Source organism: Rattus norvegicus, chromosome 19 (assembly GCF_036323735.1).
Source record: "Rattus norvegicus strain BN/NHsdMcwi chromosome 19, GRCr8, whole genome shotgun sequence".
In the NCBI taxonomy this organism is placed as follows: domain Eukaryota; kingdom Metazoa; phylum Chordata; class Mammalia; order Rodentia; family Muridae; genus Rattus; species Rattus norvegicus.
This window is the reverse complement of record NC_086037.1, coordinates 59638652-59651866: the sequence shown is the minus strand read 5'-3', so window position 1 is coordinate 59651866 and position 13215 is coordinate 59638652. Positions and strand designations below refer to the sequence as shown.

At 45.4% G+C, this 13215-nt stretch overlaps 1 protein-coding gene across 7 annotated transcripts in view; it reads right to left on the bottom strand.

The window, feature by feature from the left end:
• The window catches only part of Wwox (WW domain-containing oxidoreductase), a 930922-nt gene that overhangs the window by 617457 nt on the left and 300250 nt on the right, over positions 1–13215 (bottom strand). The window contains exon 10 of one of the 7 annotated variants that reach the window (XM_008772491.4): positions 1–13215. This exon is cut by the window's left edge and continues 54779 nt beyond it. The exons of the other annotated variants lie outside the window; for them this stretch is intronic. Within the exon in view, the coding sequence (XP_008770713.1) occupies positions 13081–13215 (135 nt within the window). The 3' untranslated portion in view covers positions 1–13080. 7 annotated transcript variants of the gene reach the window in all.

The window sequence follows — 13215 nt, the reverse complement described above, 5'->3', positions numbered from 1 at the left end:
TCAGAATGCATGGGGAACCCCTGGGAAGTGAGGCCTCCAGGCAAGGGGCACACTTCCCTATAGACAGATAAAAAGAAAAGAGAGATGGATTTCCATCCAAGCCCTGATTCTCCTGTGATGAAGCTGCCAGACTCGAGCTTTATGTGAGTAAACGCAATGCTTCGAAGGACTAGATGAAAACTAAATAAAATGTGGGGGCATGGAACAGGCTGTGCTCATTGCAGACATCTGTCACCAGTGCTCACAGTCTGACCACTCAGTAAGGTGCTTTATGTGCGAAATGGGAGAGACGTTCACTCACCGGACAACTGGTAGGTAAGGTGCAGCCACACCTGTTATCTCATTTCTTGTCCCAGGCATCCAGATAGTTCTTATCCAACTAAAACCAATAGAAGTGACAAGGTACACCTTTCCCTTTGCGAAGGTGTACAGATGTGCTTGTCTAATCCAGTGATGAGACAGGCGACAAGGAGCCAATACAAATGACCAGCCATGGATTTATCAATAATGAGAGTCGCTCAGCCTGTCCAGACGATGCTGGAAACATATAAAAGGTAAAAAGAAAGGACAAACAAACAAACAAACAACAACAAAACCCACTTATGCCACATCTCATGGGTTCGTCCCCTGCCTGTATCAACATAAACTTGCACCCCTTGCTCCTTGTCAACTGCCTGGCACTTCGTGAGGCATCTTAAGAATTGCTTCCATTATCTTGAGCACAGATGGACGCCATCTACACACACACTGTGAGGACAGCCCCAGCACATATCCTGGGCAACACTGATGCTGAGGTTCTCATCCCTCTGGCCTGTACACTCCGTTTCTTGTCTGGCACAGCAAGAACAAATGTCTTACTGAGGTGGGGAACAGCACAGACAGCAGGCAAGTACCTGCCCTTAGCGAAGGTAGGCAGGACAGCCAGCCTCCAAGTCAGTGTGCAACGATGTCACAGTGCCTGGAAAGAGATGGGGTTACAGACCCTCTAAGGTGGTAGGGAAAGGTTACCGTGGTGATGTCCTAGGGGGGAACGAGCATAGGTGCCCAGGAGAAACGCCGGGGTTGGGACGAGACCCTGGGAAGCAGCCACAGCTGGCTAGGATGTCATCAGTGTGGTTCTTCCAGTGCCCTCTGCCTCATTTCTCAGAGCTAATCAAAGGGAACAGAAATAGTCCGGGCGGCGGGGCGAGTTTACAACAACTGACAGTAACTATAACACACGCCAGTTTGTATTAAGATGTTATCACACCTTTTCCCGTTCTAATCACCAATTATGACTCTATTACTCCTTCTTGGCAGTTCATCTGCTCCTGCCTCCGCTAAGGGCGACTTAGAGACGGACCTCTGATCTCCTAGTTCCACTTCAGTGAGCGCTCAGCGCGGCGGCTGTCATCTGCAGACACTGAAGAGGGGAGGCATTGCTTTGGCTCAGATAACTGTACCTGACCTTACAACAATTTACTAAGGAAATACCTGCCTAATAGTGGTTGTGAGCACCGTTTCCTTTATGCTTGCCACTGCGCCGCAAATTAGCGACAACAGGATAAATCTATGGCCGGCTCACCAGACACTTCATTAAATCACTGTTCTCCTGCCTTGTAGCACGCTAATAGAATCACAGCCCTCGTTAGCTACTGAATAAAAGATCAATCACAGACTTTGAAAGCTCTTGCTACCAGCTTCCAGAGGAAACGAGGAAGGGTGAGAGGGGGAGAGGAGAGAGCCAGAGGAGAGAGAGGGCGATATTTAGGATCATCGCTGAGATTCTGAATGGCCTCGCTGCAAGCTGCTTCAATTACCTTTTCCACAGCTGACTCCAAGCCCAATACTCAGAGGAACTTGTTAAGCTTGCTTCCAAGAGCAGAGCTCTAATATATGACTGCTAGACCCTGGTCAAAAGTTCATAATGTGCATATGTAAAAAGGTACTAAATTGCCTGAGGGCTAAAACCGGAGGAGTTTAATTGTAGCAAAATGCTGCAAATGGTCTGCTGAGGGTCCTTTTGTGGGGGTACTGCTGGCTCCGGCTGATTGAAGTATGGAACATGAAAGCCTTGCGACAATATTTCCTTAAATACCGGGGAAGCTGCCAGCAGTTGGTTCTGCATGAATGTTACGGTGCAAGAAAAACATTTTCCACCCCTACAATAAATAGAGTATTAAAAACTGCCCCAGCCCATAATTCCAAAGCTTGATGGTGGGGAGGGCCCCCGAGAGAATAAATAAGGTATAATTCACAGGGCATGTCTCATCCACTCCTAGGGTGTTTTTACATGGGGCACATGGAATGAACTCAGGAATATTCTGTAAAGGGTTTTTGGTCTGGGGAATGGCTGAGATTTTTGAAAACAGTGGCTTCTGGCTGGCGTGCCCATCTCTCGGAGTTATATAGATCTGTGTGTGGGGAGCCTTGCAATAGAACTTGTTTGGTTTCCTGGAGTGCCTCTGAATTTGTTTCTAATATGTACTAGTCTCTAACTCTCCCTCTCTCCCTCCCTCCCTCTCTCCCTCCCTCCCTCCCTCCCTCCCTCCTCTTCCTCCTCCTCCTCCTCTTCTTCTTTTCTCTCTCTCTCTCTCTCTCTCTCTCTCTCTCTCTCTCTCTCTGACATTATTAACCACCTTTTGGGGTAATTGCAGGGAATGCTTGGGGGAGCCCAGGCAGGCGCAGAGCACTAGGGGAGACAGAATTCGGCAAGCAAACCAAGTGTTAGATTTCTAACGTCCAAGTATTTCTGAGTTGCAAAAGTTAGCATTTGAGCATTCGTAGCGAGTGAAGGGTGGGATTTACTTGGGATTTCGGAAATAAATCAAACATGGAATTCTTTAACATCAGGATAGCACCAAGCTCCCAGTGACTAGAGAGGCCAATGACCACCAACACAGGTGGGCAGCTGCTAATAGGAAGTAAACACTGAGAATAGAGCGGTTGACAGACGTGAGGTGAAGTCAGTCAGGAAGCGAGAAGAGCAACACTCATGCCTCCGTTGCCATCTGCAATCCCTGCTTCTCAATCCTTATCCTGCAAGGAAAACACTCCCCAAATTCCTCGTGAGAATCACCCGGTATTTGCTCTCATAACACCATGATTTAAAGCTTCTATTTACGGTCTCCAGAATGGCTCAAGGTCCACCCCACCTTGCCACAATATCAGAGTGGCAAGAATCTTTTATTGTACTACATGTTTAACATGGGGTCATATCTAATGTTCATTTAAATTTAAAGAAAGGACAAAGCGGATGACGAGAGGTATCTGCCATAGGCCACACCTGCTTTCTCCCTACAAAACGGTGGGTGTCTGTAGGAAAGCCAGGCTTCTCCTGATTTCTGTCCTGTTCTCTGCCCCAGTAGGAGAGATCTAGTCACTTTGCAACAAGAGCATTTGGGTGGGGTTAAGGAGAGAGATGGAATTGAGTCTGGAAAATGGGTTGTTACCTTAGGGTGGAAAGGGACTGTTGAAATGATAAGAAATGGCCTGATGATTTTATCCCAGAAGGCAAGGTGGGGCTCATCCCTGCCACACATCTCCTTCCTTACTCCTGGCCACAGAGGATCCCAAATGCCAGAGGCTCAAACCCCTCTTCTGTTGGAACATCACACTGCTGCAGGCCTAGCTGCCTGGTGCACACAGAACCTACAGTCAGAGATGGACTGAAGGGAGCCTTGGCCTACACGAGGAGGCTGGGCCAAGGCAGGCAGTGAGGGACGGCATCGGGGAACCGATACTTCAATCTGACTGTCTGCTCTGTCATCAAGAAACTGTGGGATGAAGGCAGCTCATTTGGAGCCTTGACTTGTAAACTGGGCACAATGATTCTCAACCTTTCGTCTGTGGAAAGTAACCAGAATGGCTTATTTAAAAACAACTCTTGGCCCGTCGTCTGCCAACTCAACAAAGGCTTCTTCTTTACCTTTTATTACCTCTGAAAAGGATGCTAAGAATACTCACTGAGAACAGTACAGACTAAACAAGTCTAAAGCATCCATGTAGATTTCAATTCAGTTTTAAGGGAAGCCACTTAGACGTTATGGAACAGTATATTCCAGGAATGCCCAAGTTGCCCAACCCTGGAGGCCAATTACAGTATGGGAACCGATGAGATGGATAAACGTGACCGTGCACAGTAATATTCACGGTCACAGGATGGTGGTGACCCAGCATAAGCATAAAGATGCCTTATAACTCTTTCCTTTTGCCCTTAGCCAACTCCTTCAAAACAACAGGAGATCCCAAGCGCTAACACCAGGATTCATAGGGCACTGTTTGCCTCCCTAGGTTACGGCCTGTGGTGTATATTTTCAATTCTGCCGTGCTGCAAATACTCCATCTTCATCCCTACCTGCTGGATGAATTTTTTTTCAAAAAGGAACTCATTAAAAAATAATAATGACTATGCCAAGTGACACCGGAGAACAAAGTCACACGGGTAAGGAGGTTTCTGGGGGGCAGTGATGGACCAGGTTTTCAATTCTTGCTGAAAATGCTATCTTTTAATATCATATGTAAAATGCTGAGCTGAAATAATAATTCATAATAATAACAATAATAATAGAAATAATAAATTTCCTGTTTTTAAGATCATCAGCAAAATACTCCAGCATCCACTGATTGAGCTGCATGCCAGATTTGCCTTAATGGACACTAGAGAAACACCTTGCTGTGGGGTTACCTTCCCAGGAAGCATGTGGTCTGGCTTTATGAATGCCCTCGCCCTCCGCAGCCTTGAGTGTCTAGCTCTCGGCACATCCCACAAGGACGAAGTCCTGCACGCTGGCCAACCTTGAGCAGCTTAAGGCAATGATCACACTTGATTAGAAGTTCAGGGTTCCAAGTGGGTACTTATTTGACTTATAGAAAAAGATGTGACGAGACATTTTTCTATCTTACATTTTTCCTTTGCTCTCTTCTACGTCCTGACTATATATGACAGCAAAAAGTATGTCCACAGAGCAAGCATATCTTATATGATGTAATATTTACCTGTGAAGCTCTAAGCTCCACCATTCTCCTCAAAGAGTGGCACAAACACCAACAGCTTCAGTATTGGGCCCTGATAGTATAGGTAGATATAAAGCAATTAAAATAAATAAATATTATATAAATATGAGAAGAAATAAAATAATACTAATCCTTTACTGGGGGTCTGGAGAGACAGTTCAGCAGTTAAGAGCATTTGCTGTTCTTCCAGAGGACCTGTGTGCTCATCCCAGCATGCCACATCGTGTATTAGAGGGGCTCATAATCTTCAGTTATAGGTGATGCAATGACCTCTTTTGACCTCTGCAGACACCAACCAGGCATACACGTGGCGCACATATGTGCATTCAGAAAAGACACTGTATACATAAAATATATATTTTAAATCCTTACTGGAAGCAAGAAAATAAAAGTATTTCTAAACTTAAACAGTTAAAGCCTTCTAAAGATATGCTCAACAGTACACAGCTGAACTTTGGTCAATGCATCAACTAAACAGGTATAAATTAGGACAGGGATCAGAAGCGGTGAGGAGAAGCTCCGGAATCAGCTGGGAAGAGCCTTGTGCTGGTTGGTGGGTTTTCAGATAAAGAACTAATCATACATGAAACTACCAAATGCAACTGCTTGGGATTTCAAGATCAAGCCGTGCAGTTCTTTGTTTTGTGTTCTAACTGTAATGTCCAGTGGGCCTTTAGGATAAATTGAGATGCAACTAGGTAGATAGTGTTATTTTTAAATGTCTAAACCAGAAGATGAGTTCCTAGAACATTCACTGGCAAATGTAACAGTCCTCATCAATGGAATACATACACACACACAAAAACACACACACACACACACACACACACACACAGAGCGAGAGAGAGAGAGAGAGAGAGAGGAAGAGAGAGAGATGGAGGGGAGTGCAGGCAGGGGGAGAGGAGGAGGAATGGGGAGGGGCCAAATAGACTACAACTAAACCATAGGCTTTTAAGACTCAATGAAACTCTATGTGTGGAGGTAAAGAAAACACGAGCAGAAGCAGGAACAGATGAAATGGCTGAAACCATCTGCAGCCACAGTGTATGGCAAAGAGGATGAAGATGGATAGAAAGATGGATAAATGGGTAAAAGGGGGCAGCATGGACCACTGGAGCCCATGCCACTCAGGAAAAACACATCTCTCACTGGCTGAATGTTACCCAGTGCTTATATCATGTACCACTGTAAACCATCTAGTTAGACAAGAGACATGCATTCATTCAAGATGTCCTCAACAGGAGATGCCATTAAGCCATGAACTAGGGACACGTCTCAGAAGGTGGGCATAAGGATGTTTCATCATTCTGCATAGGTGTGAGCTGGAGTGAGCCTCTCTAGTTTTGGTTTCTTCCTCTGTGTGCAAGTGTGCGTGCATGTGCGCACAAACATACATGCAAACACATATACATGCACATAAAGAAGACATAAAATAAAAAATATGAAAAATAAAGAGAAAAAGATTCTGTACCTCCGACCACTAGCTTTGGCACAATTCACCTTTACTTGAAACTGACACATTCCAAAGTGACACTTGCTAATGCTCTTTACCCAAAGACTCTTAGGAAGGCATTCCTGTGAAAGAATAAAACAACTAACTGAGCCAACTGGAAACCTTTTCTGTGCTGTGTCTGCAGAGGGGCTTTCCTACCAGTGGATGATTCTATCCTGAGAGCCACAGCAGGAGAAGAAGAAGAAGAAGAGCTGTGGAAATCTCCATTATTGATGACAATGACAAGAAAACAGCAACAAAGCAAAGGGTCCAGGCAGGTACAAGCAAAGTACATGGATGTACATACATGCACTCAGGGAGAATGTTACAAGTCAGCTGGAACATACTTTGAGTCCCCCAAACACACTGGAGATTAATATTGTAGGATGGGCACACACTGCGTGGCATTTCAACATCAAATAAACCATCCCTCCGGTAGTATCACCTACCATAGTGCCTGAAGAAATGTTGTCAGATCATGGTGAACACACATTGTTTTTTTCCCCAAAACAATGCAAGCTAATCTTCCCAGGGGCAATCTGTCAACGCCAGGAGTGCTAATTTGATAGCTCCGTCATCAGATGGCATCGCGAATTTCATTACATAGTTTAAAGCACGTTAACATGGTTTGCTAATGCTGGAATCCACTAAGCGGCCACAGATATTTAAATAAGGAATGGCCACCATAATGCTATGCATATTACAAAAGTGACACATGTTTTCTCCCACAGATCCTTTTTTTGGGGTCTTCCATCGTTAGCTAAGAGGCATCAACAGAGAGATCTATCAAGATGTTTTGGAGAGGGGACAGGGTCGCATGTGAAGCCATTATTTGTAGAAATTAACCATATACCTATCTGAGGGAAGAATGTAAATTACATTAGAATATTGTCATGTGCTAGCTCCATCAGACATTCTTCAGGTAAGAGAAATTTAATTCTACTGTGTTAAAGACAGAAGACAGAAAAAAATATTTAGTTAAGCAATAAATTACACTTAAAGATCTGATATTTTCCTTCATGGGTTAATTTACGGCCACACCTGCACAGGTACAGATCAACAAATACATTCAGACATGGTCATGTCCCATGCTCGAGTTTGCCCACCGAGTGCTCAAGGTCATGCCACGCTACAAAATATTGCCCCACTCAGTTACTCCTGAGTGTCATGGGTGTCATTTCTCCTGCTTCTGTGCCTTCAAAGCACAGTGTCTCTGGACATTTGGCCAGGCTGTGGAATGTCCTTACGCAAAGCTCTTTATCCCCTTCTAGCTCCCCTGATGGTATGGGAGACTACCTGCTGACTGGTAGTATACACCAGTCATCCCAGCACTTGAGTGACTGAGGCAGGAGATTCTCAAGTAGGAGGCCAGCTACAAAGTGAGACCATATCTCGAAAATCAAGAAAATAAAGAAGATATTATCTTCAAAGAATTGAAAGTCAGAAATGCCTTAAGTCCTGGAACATAGCAGGTGCTCAGTAAAGGATGGCTTAAAAACTCAGCTATCCATACTGTCTCCACTGCTATAAAACCTCTGTCCTCACAGTCATCATCCTCACTCCCTATCCTCACTGCCATCATCCCCATTGTCCTCAACACCAACAAAAGAGCTGAAGACCCCAAATCCTTCATGAAGCCTTTGGCGGTATTTGTTACCTACACCTCTGTGATAGCTGATGTTCTCAATTTATAATCACCTAGAAGACTAGCCTCTGGGTACAACCCAAGAGATCAAAGTGGCCGTCCTTTACAGGATGGTACCTACTTGTCGACCCAGGGCTAAAGAAGTGGAGACAGGAGGATCCCTGGGACTTGCTGCCCAATTGGTGAGCTCCAGGCCAATGACAGATGTCTCAAAAGGTTGACAATCTATCTGAACATAAGCTTCAAGGTTGTCCTCTGGCCTCCACATACACATGTGCATGCACAACATACACACGTGAACCTACATCTAGACACACACACATACAGTAAAAGTAAAATAAACAAAATAAGGTAAATCAGCAGCTGGTTGAGGCTAGCTTGGGCTATATAGAAGAGTCAGCCTAGGCTTCATTGTGACCCTGTCTCAAACAAACACCAACCACCAATCAAATGCTGGTATTATGAGTCATTAATAGAACACACTTTTAAAAAGCTTTCTAAATTCCTAAAGACAGAAATGGTTTTCCTGGAGTCTCTCTATATTATATGACCTCACTTGTTGACTATGGCCAACACCAACCAAAAGAACACATCATGGTAAAGTGACTGCTGGTCTGTATGAAGAGAGTCTTGACCAGGGCTGGTGGTGCACACCTTTAATCCCAGCACTGAGGAGGCAGAGGCAGGTGAGTCTCTGTCAGTTTGAGGCCAGCCTGCTTTACACACACAGCCCTAAAAAATCACAAAGTTAAATACACTAAAGAATGCCTTACCAAGGGGCGGTGGGATAGGCGCCCCCAAAGCAAATCCTGTTGAAAGGTCATAATCAAATGGAAGGGGTGTGGCGGATCCTCCTAGATGTCCTTTGCAGTTAGGGACGAAAGGGTGCTTGGCACCCGCGGAGCTTCAGCTCCTTGGGGCAATGGACAGCGTCCTTGACAACAGCTGTCCTCTGTGATCTGGACAATCAGGAAAGGATGCTGTGGCTGGCAAGATGTGGAACAAATGAACAGTTCAAGTTGCACCAGGTGGCCCAGGTTTGAGCCTTGCCTTCACCTCCAACAAACTCTAGGTGCCTAATGTCTTCTCTATTTCACAGTCCACAGAAAGACCTCCTGGGTAGGGGCTGCTGGGATCCATTCAGAACCTGGATCCTCCTTCAAGTCAAGGTCCATGCATAGCCCTTCCTGCCACATCTGACTCCCACTCCAACCAAACCGAGACAAGCACACTGCCCCCACTCCCACCTGCCTTGGGGACCTGGGAAGTGGTCTGATGCCCGAAGGATGCTTGGTACAGTCAGTCCTAGTGAACGCAAGGTGTTTGTACTGTCTCCCAGAACTACTTAATCGGCTAGAAACTCTCAGGGGGACCTCTGCCACAATGAATTAACAATTCCATTGCACCAGGGAAAACAGGCAGTGGTCAGGTGGAGCTGGAAGAAGTGAGTTCAGTTTCTGAGGGTTTGGTTTGTTTGTTTCGGCTTTGGATCTAAATGGCCTCCCATCGTCCTGGGGCCAAAGATGAACCTGAGGGAACCTCTTCCTGCCCTGGAGAAGGGAGGGAAGGTGAGACACGCCCAGGTAATGTGCACCAGTGATTCAGAATCAAGGAGCCCGGGAAAAGGGGGTATCCCTTTCAAGTAGAAGACTCCTGCCAGCTTCTTCCTGAGCCTTGGAACCAAGGGACAGAAAGGAAGAAAGCTTTGATACCCTCATGGGTGCCTGCTGGAGAAGGTAATCCTCCCAGAGGAGGCTGTAGTTGTTTTCTTTTGAACATCTTCACAAACCCTTCTCTTATAGGAAATCTGCTCGGGTTAGCGGTGAGATCTCAAACATGCTAATTTCATTAGCTCTTGTCTTTTATAGCTGTTGAGACTCGACAGGGATCAGTGACACGAAGCCCACACAGGAGCCAAGGGAGGATGCCCAGCTCAGGAGAGGAAAAACAGACTTACCATGTTCACCTGCCTAAGAATATTAAAACATCAAAAACGTTTTCGAGTTCCCTGATTTTTTATGGCTTTTTTTTCCTTTTAAAGAGTGAGAATACTAAGAAAACATTGTGTTGGTCTCAGCAGTTGATGGACGGTATTTTTTTTGGATCTAGCAAATATGCTTTTTATAACTTTTCTCCAAAGCGAGGAACTTTGTAGCTCAGGTTACTTGGACACTGACGCTGTTTATTCTTCCCCCTTTTTCTGATCAGTCAGAAGAGTTTTCTCTCTGTTCTTCAAATAAATAAGATTCCCCAGCTGAACAAACACCATATATTCTTGGGGATAACTTGGATTTCTCTCTCTCTCTCTCTCTCTCTCTCTCTCTCTCTCTCTCTCTCCAATGTAAATGATTCAAGAGACTTAAAGAAACCACATCACAGGAAAGTCAAGAAGCAAATGTTGATCGTGGGATTAACCCTCTGGCTGGTGAACAAAGGAGAAAGCCTTTACTTGACAGAAATGGCTTGATATTTCTAGAGAATTCTGAAGATGACTGAATAAAATATTTTGTTAGGCAATGCAATGGGTAGGTATAGGCAATGGAGAAAAAACAAAAACCTCTAACATTTAAAACCAACTTAACCTCTTCTGAAAAAAGTAAAAAGCAACACCAAACAAACAAACAAACAAACAAACACCGTTGTCTTCTTTACTTAGTTCTTTGCTCAAACAGTACAGCAGCCCACAGCAGTAACGACTGATCCTAGTGAGGGTTCGGGGCCCCAGGAAGCAGAATGACATTCCTCACGGACTTGAGACTGTTTGCAAGATTTATCTAGATTTACTAAAAGAAATTAAGTCTCTGTGCAATTTGTAAAATTCCTAACCAATGTTAGCAATGTGATTTTCTCTGGAAAGCCGGCCTTCAGTTAACCCCTCTACTAAAGCGACTCAGGACATGGACTTTGTGCTTGACACACGATGCCCGAATCCTTCCACTGTCTTCATAAGGCTTCTTATTAAGGGACGCTGTCTTATCTCCCATCCCAAGGCAGAAATGCATAAACATGCATAGGGAAGGAAGCGGGGCATCGGACACCTCTGTCTGTCCAGGAAGTGGTGAGAGCAGATGACAGGAAGGATGTGATCAGCGGGAGTGGGAGGCAAGACGAAGGCGCTGGCAGCAAAAGTCTTGGCCTCAGACAAGGATTTCTGTGTCAGGGCCTGTGAGAGCCCCAACAACAGGGACAACCCAAAAAGAGAGAAAAGATAAAAACCGAACCACTTACTGCAACTCCCACAGTGGTGGGCAGGCTGCAAGATGCTCTCCCATGCGCACCTCCCTCCCCCACCCCCAACCCCAGCACTCGCATCCCTGGACACAGAGACTCACATCTAACAAACATGAAGTAAGGTGTGGGACTGCAGTTGGCTTGCAGAGGGAGCGTTCTGCCTGGCCAAGGGACACTGGGGCCCTGTGGAGTACCCTTGCTTTACACCACACACTCTCTCTCTTCGCCCTGATGCATGGTTCGTCTAAACTGTTCTGCGATCCATACCTGACTTGCTATCAGCTTGGCTGTAGGGTTGGAGGCTACGTAAATATCGAAGACTCTAAACTTCCACTAGGTGAGACCAGAGACAAAGTGGTCAACCCTTAGTTTGTACAGAACATTTCTTTCTTACTGCAAGAGAACAGAGTTGTTCTGAAAACATACTGGTACTTGGGTTTGAGTCTCCTCTATCTGTGTTAGAAAAACATCACCTTACACCTCACAGGGGGTCCAAGGGGTGGGGGGGAGACAAGCAAGTTATACAGAGATTGGTGCTCATGAAAGAATATTCCGGAAAATTGTGGAACAACGCAAACTCTGGGCATTTGTTTAATCATGCTGGCCTCCAGCATCTAAACTGCATTGAGGCCAAAAATTACTGGAAAGAAGTATGAAATTGGAGAAAAGAAAGCTGAAGGGGGAGGATCAAAGGCGGCCTGTGCTTGAATAGAGACACGAGGGGAGGGCTGGGACGAGGTACGGAGAGGCAGGGCTACCCGACTGCCCGTGGGTCTGTGGGAGAAAAGAAGAGGGAGATAAAGTTGGTGCCTTTCAAATCTTGGTTAAATGTTCATTAAGTGATTTGTCACACACATTAAGGGTAGACGGTTGCTTTTCTCCTCTTGGGTGCTCATTCAGGAACAAAGACTGAGTTAGACTTGAAACGCTATGATGCAAAGGAAGGAAGAAAGGAAAGAAGGAAGGAAGGAAGGAAGGGAGGGAGAGAGGGAGGGAGGGAGGGAGGAAGGGAGGAAGGAAGGAAGAAAAGAACAAGAACGAGAATAAAAAAAGTAGGAAGGAAAGAAAAGAAAAAAAGAAGAGGAAAGAAAGTCAGCCAGCCTGCAGAACTGGGGAGACAGCCTCACAAAGCCACCTCCATTTTTTCAAAAAGACAATTTCTCCTCTAGTTGACATATGTTGTCAGTAGGGGCCAAGCAGTCCCCCCCCCCCAAAAAAAGTTGAAACTGATCTAAGCCTCTTAACTCCAGCATGTTGGAAATTCAGGTGGCTGCAAGGTCAGCCTTAGCAACACAGGGAACTTGAAGTCTGCCAGGACTACCTGAGATCTTGTCTCAAAAACTAAAGATGTGAGGTGTACAACTTTAATTCAAGCACTAAGTAAGGCCACAGAGGTAGGCAGATTTTGGTGATGTTCTAGGCCAGCCTGGTCTACAAGGACAGCTCTAGACTCCAAGTTTTTGTTTATTTGTTTGTTTTGACACTTTGTCTCAAAACAAAACAAAACAAATATGCACAAAGGCATTTTTGGTGGTCCATGAGTGCATAAAAATATATTGGACAGTGAAACGTTGAAATCCAACGTGAGGCTCTGCGGACTCAACTCTGAATGTCTTAAACAAATAAAGTGTATCCATGTGGCTATGCAGGCGTGGGCGCGCACACACACACACACACACACACACACACACACACACACACACACACACCCCGCACCTCATCCTCCACCTTTGGCGATGTGTTTAGTTTTCAGACTTGTATAAAAGGGGCTTGTCAGCTCGACGTTTCTCAGGAGAACGACACCTGGGACAGGCACGGGGTCCACATTAGGAGTAGGGACGCCGGTGGAGAC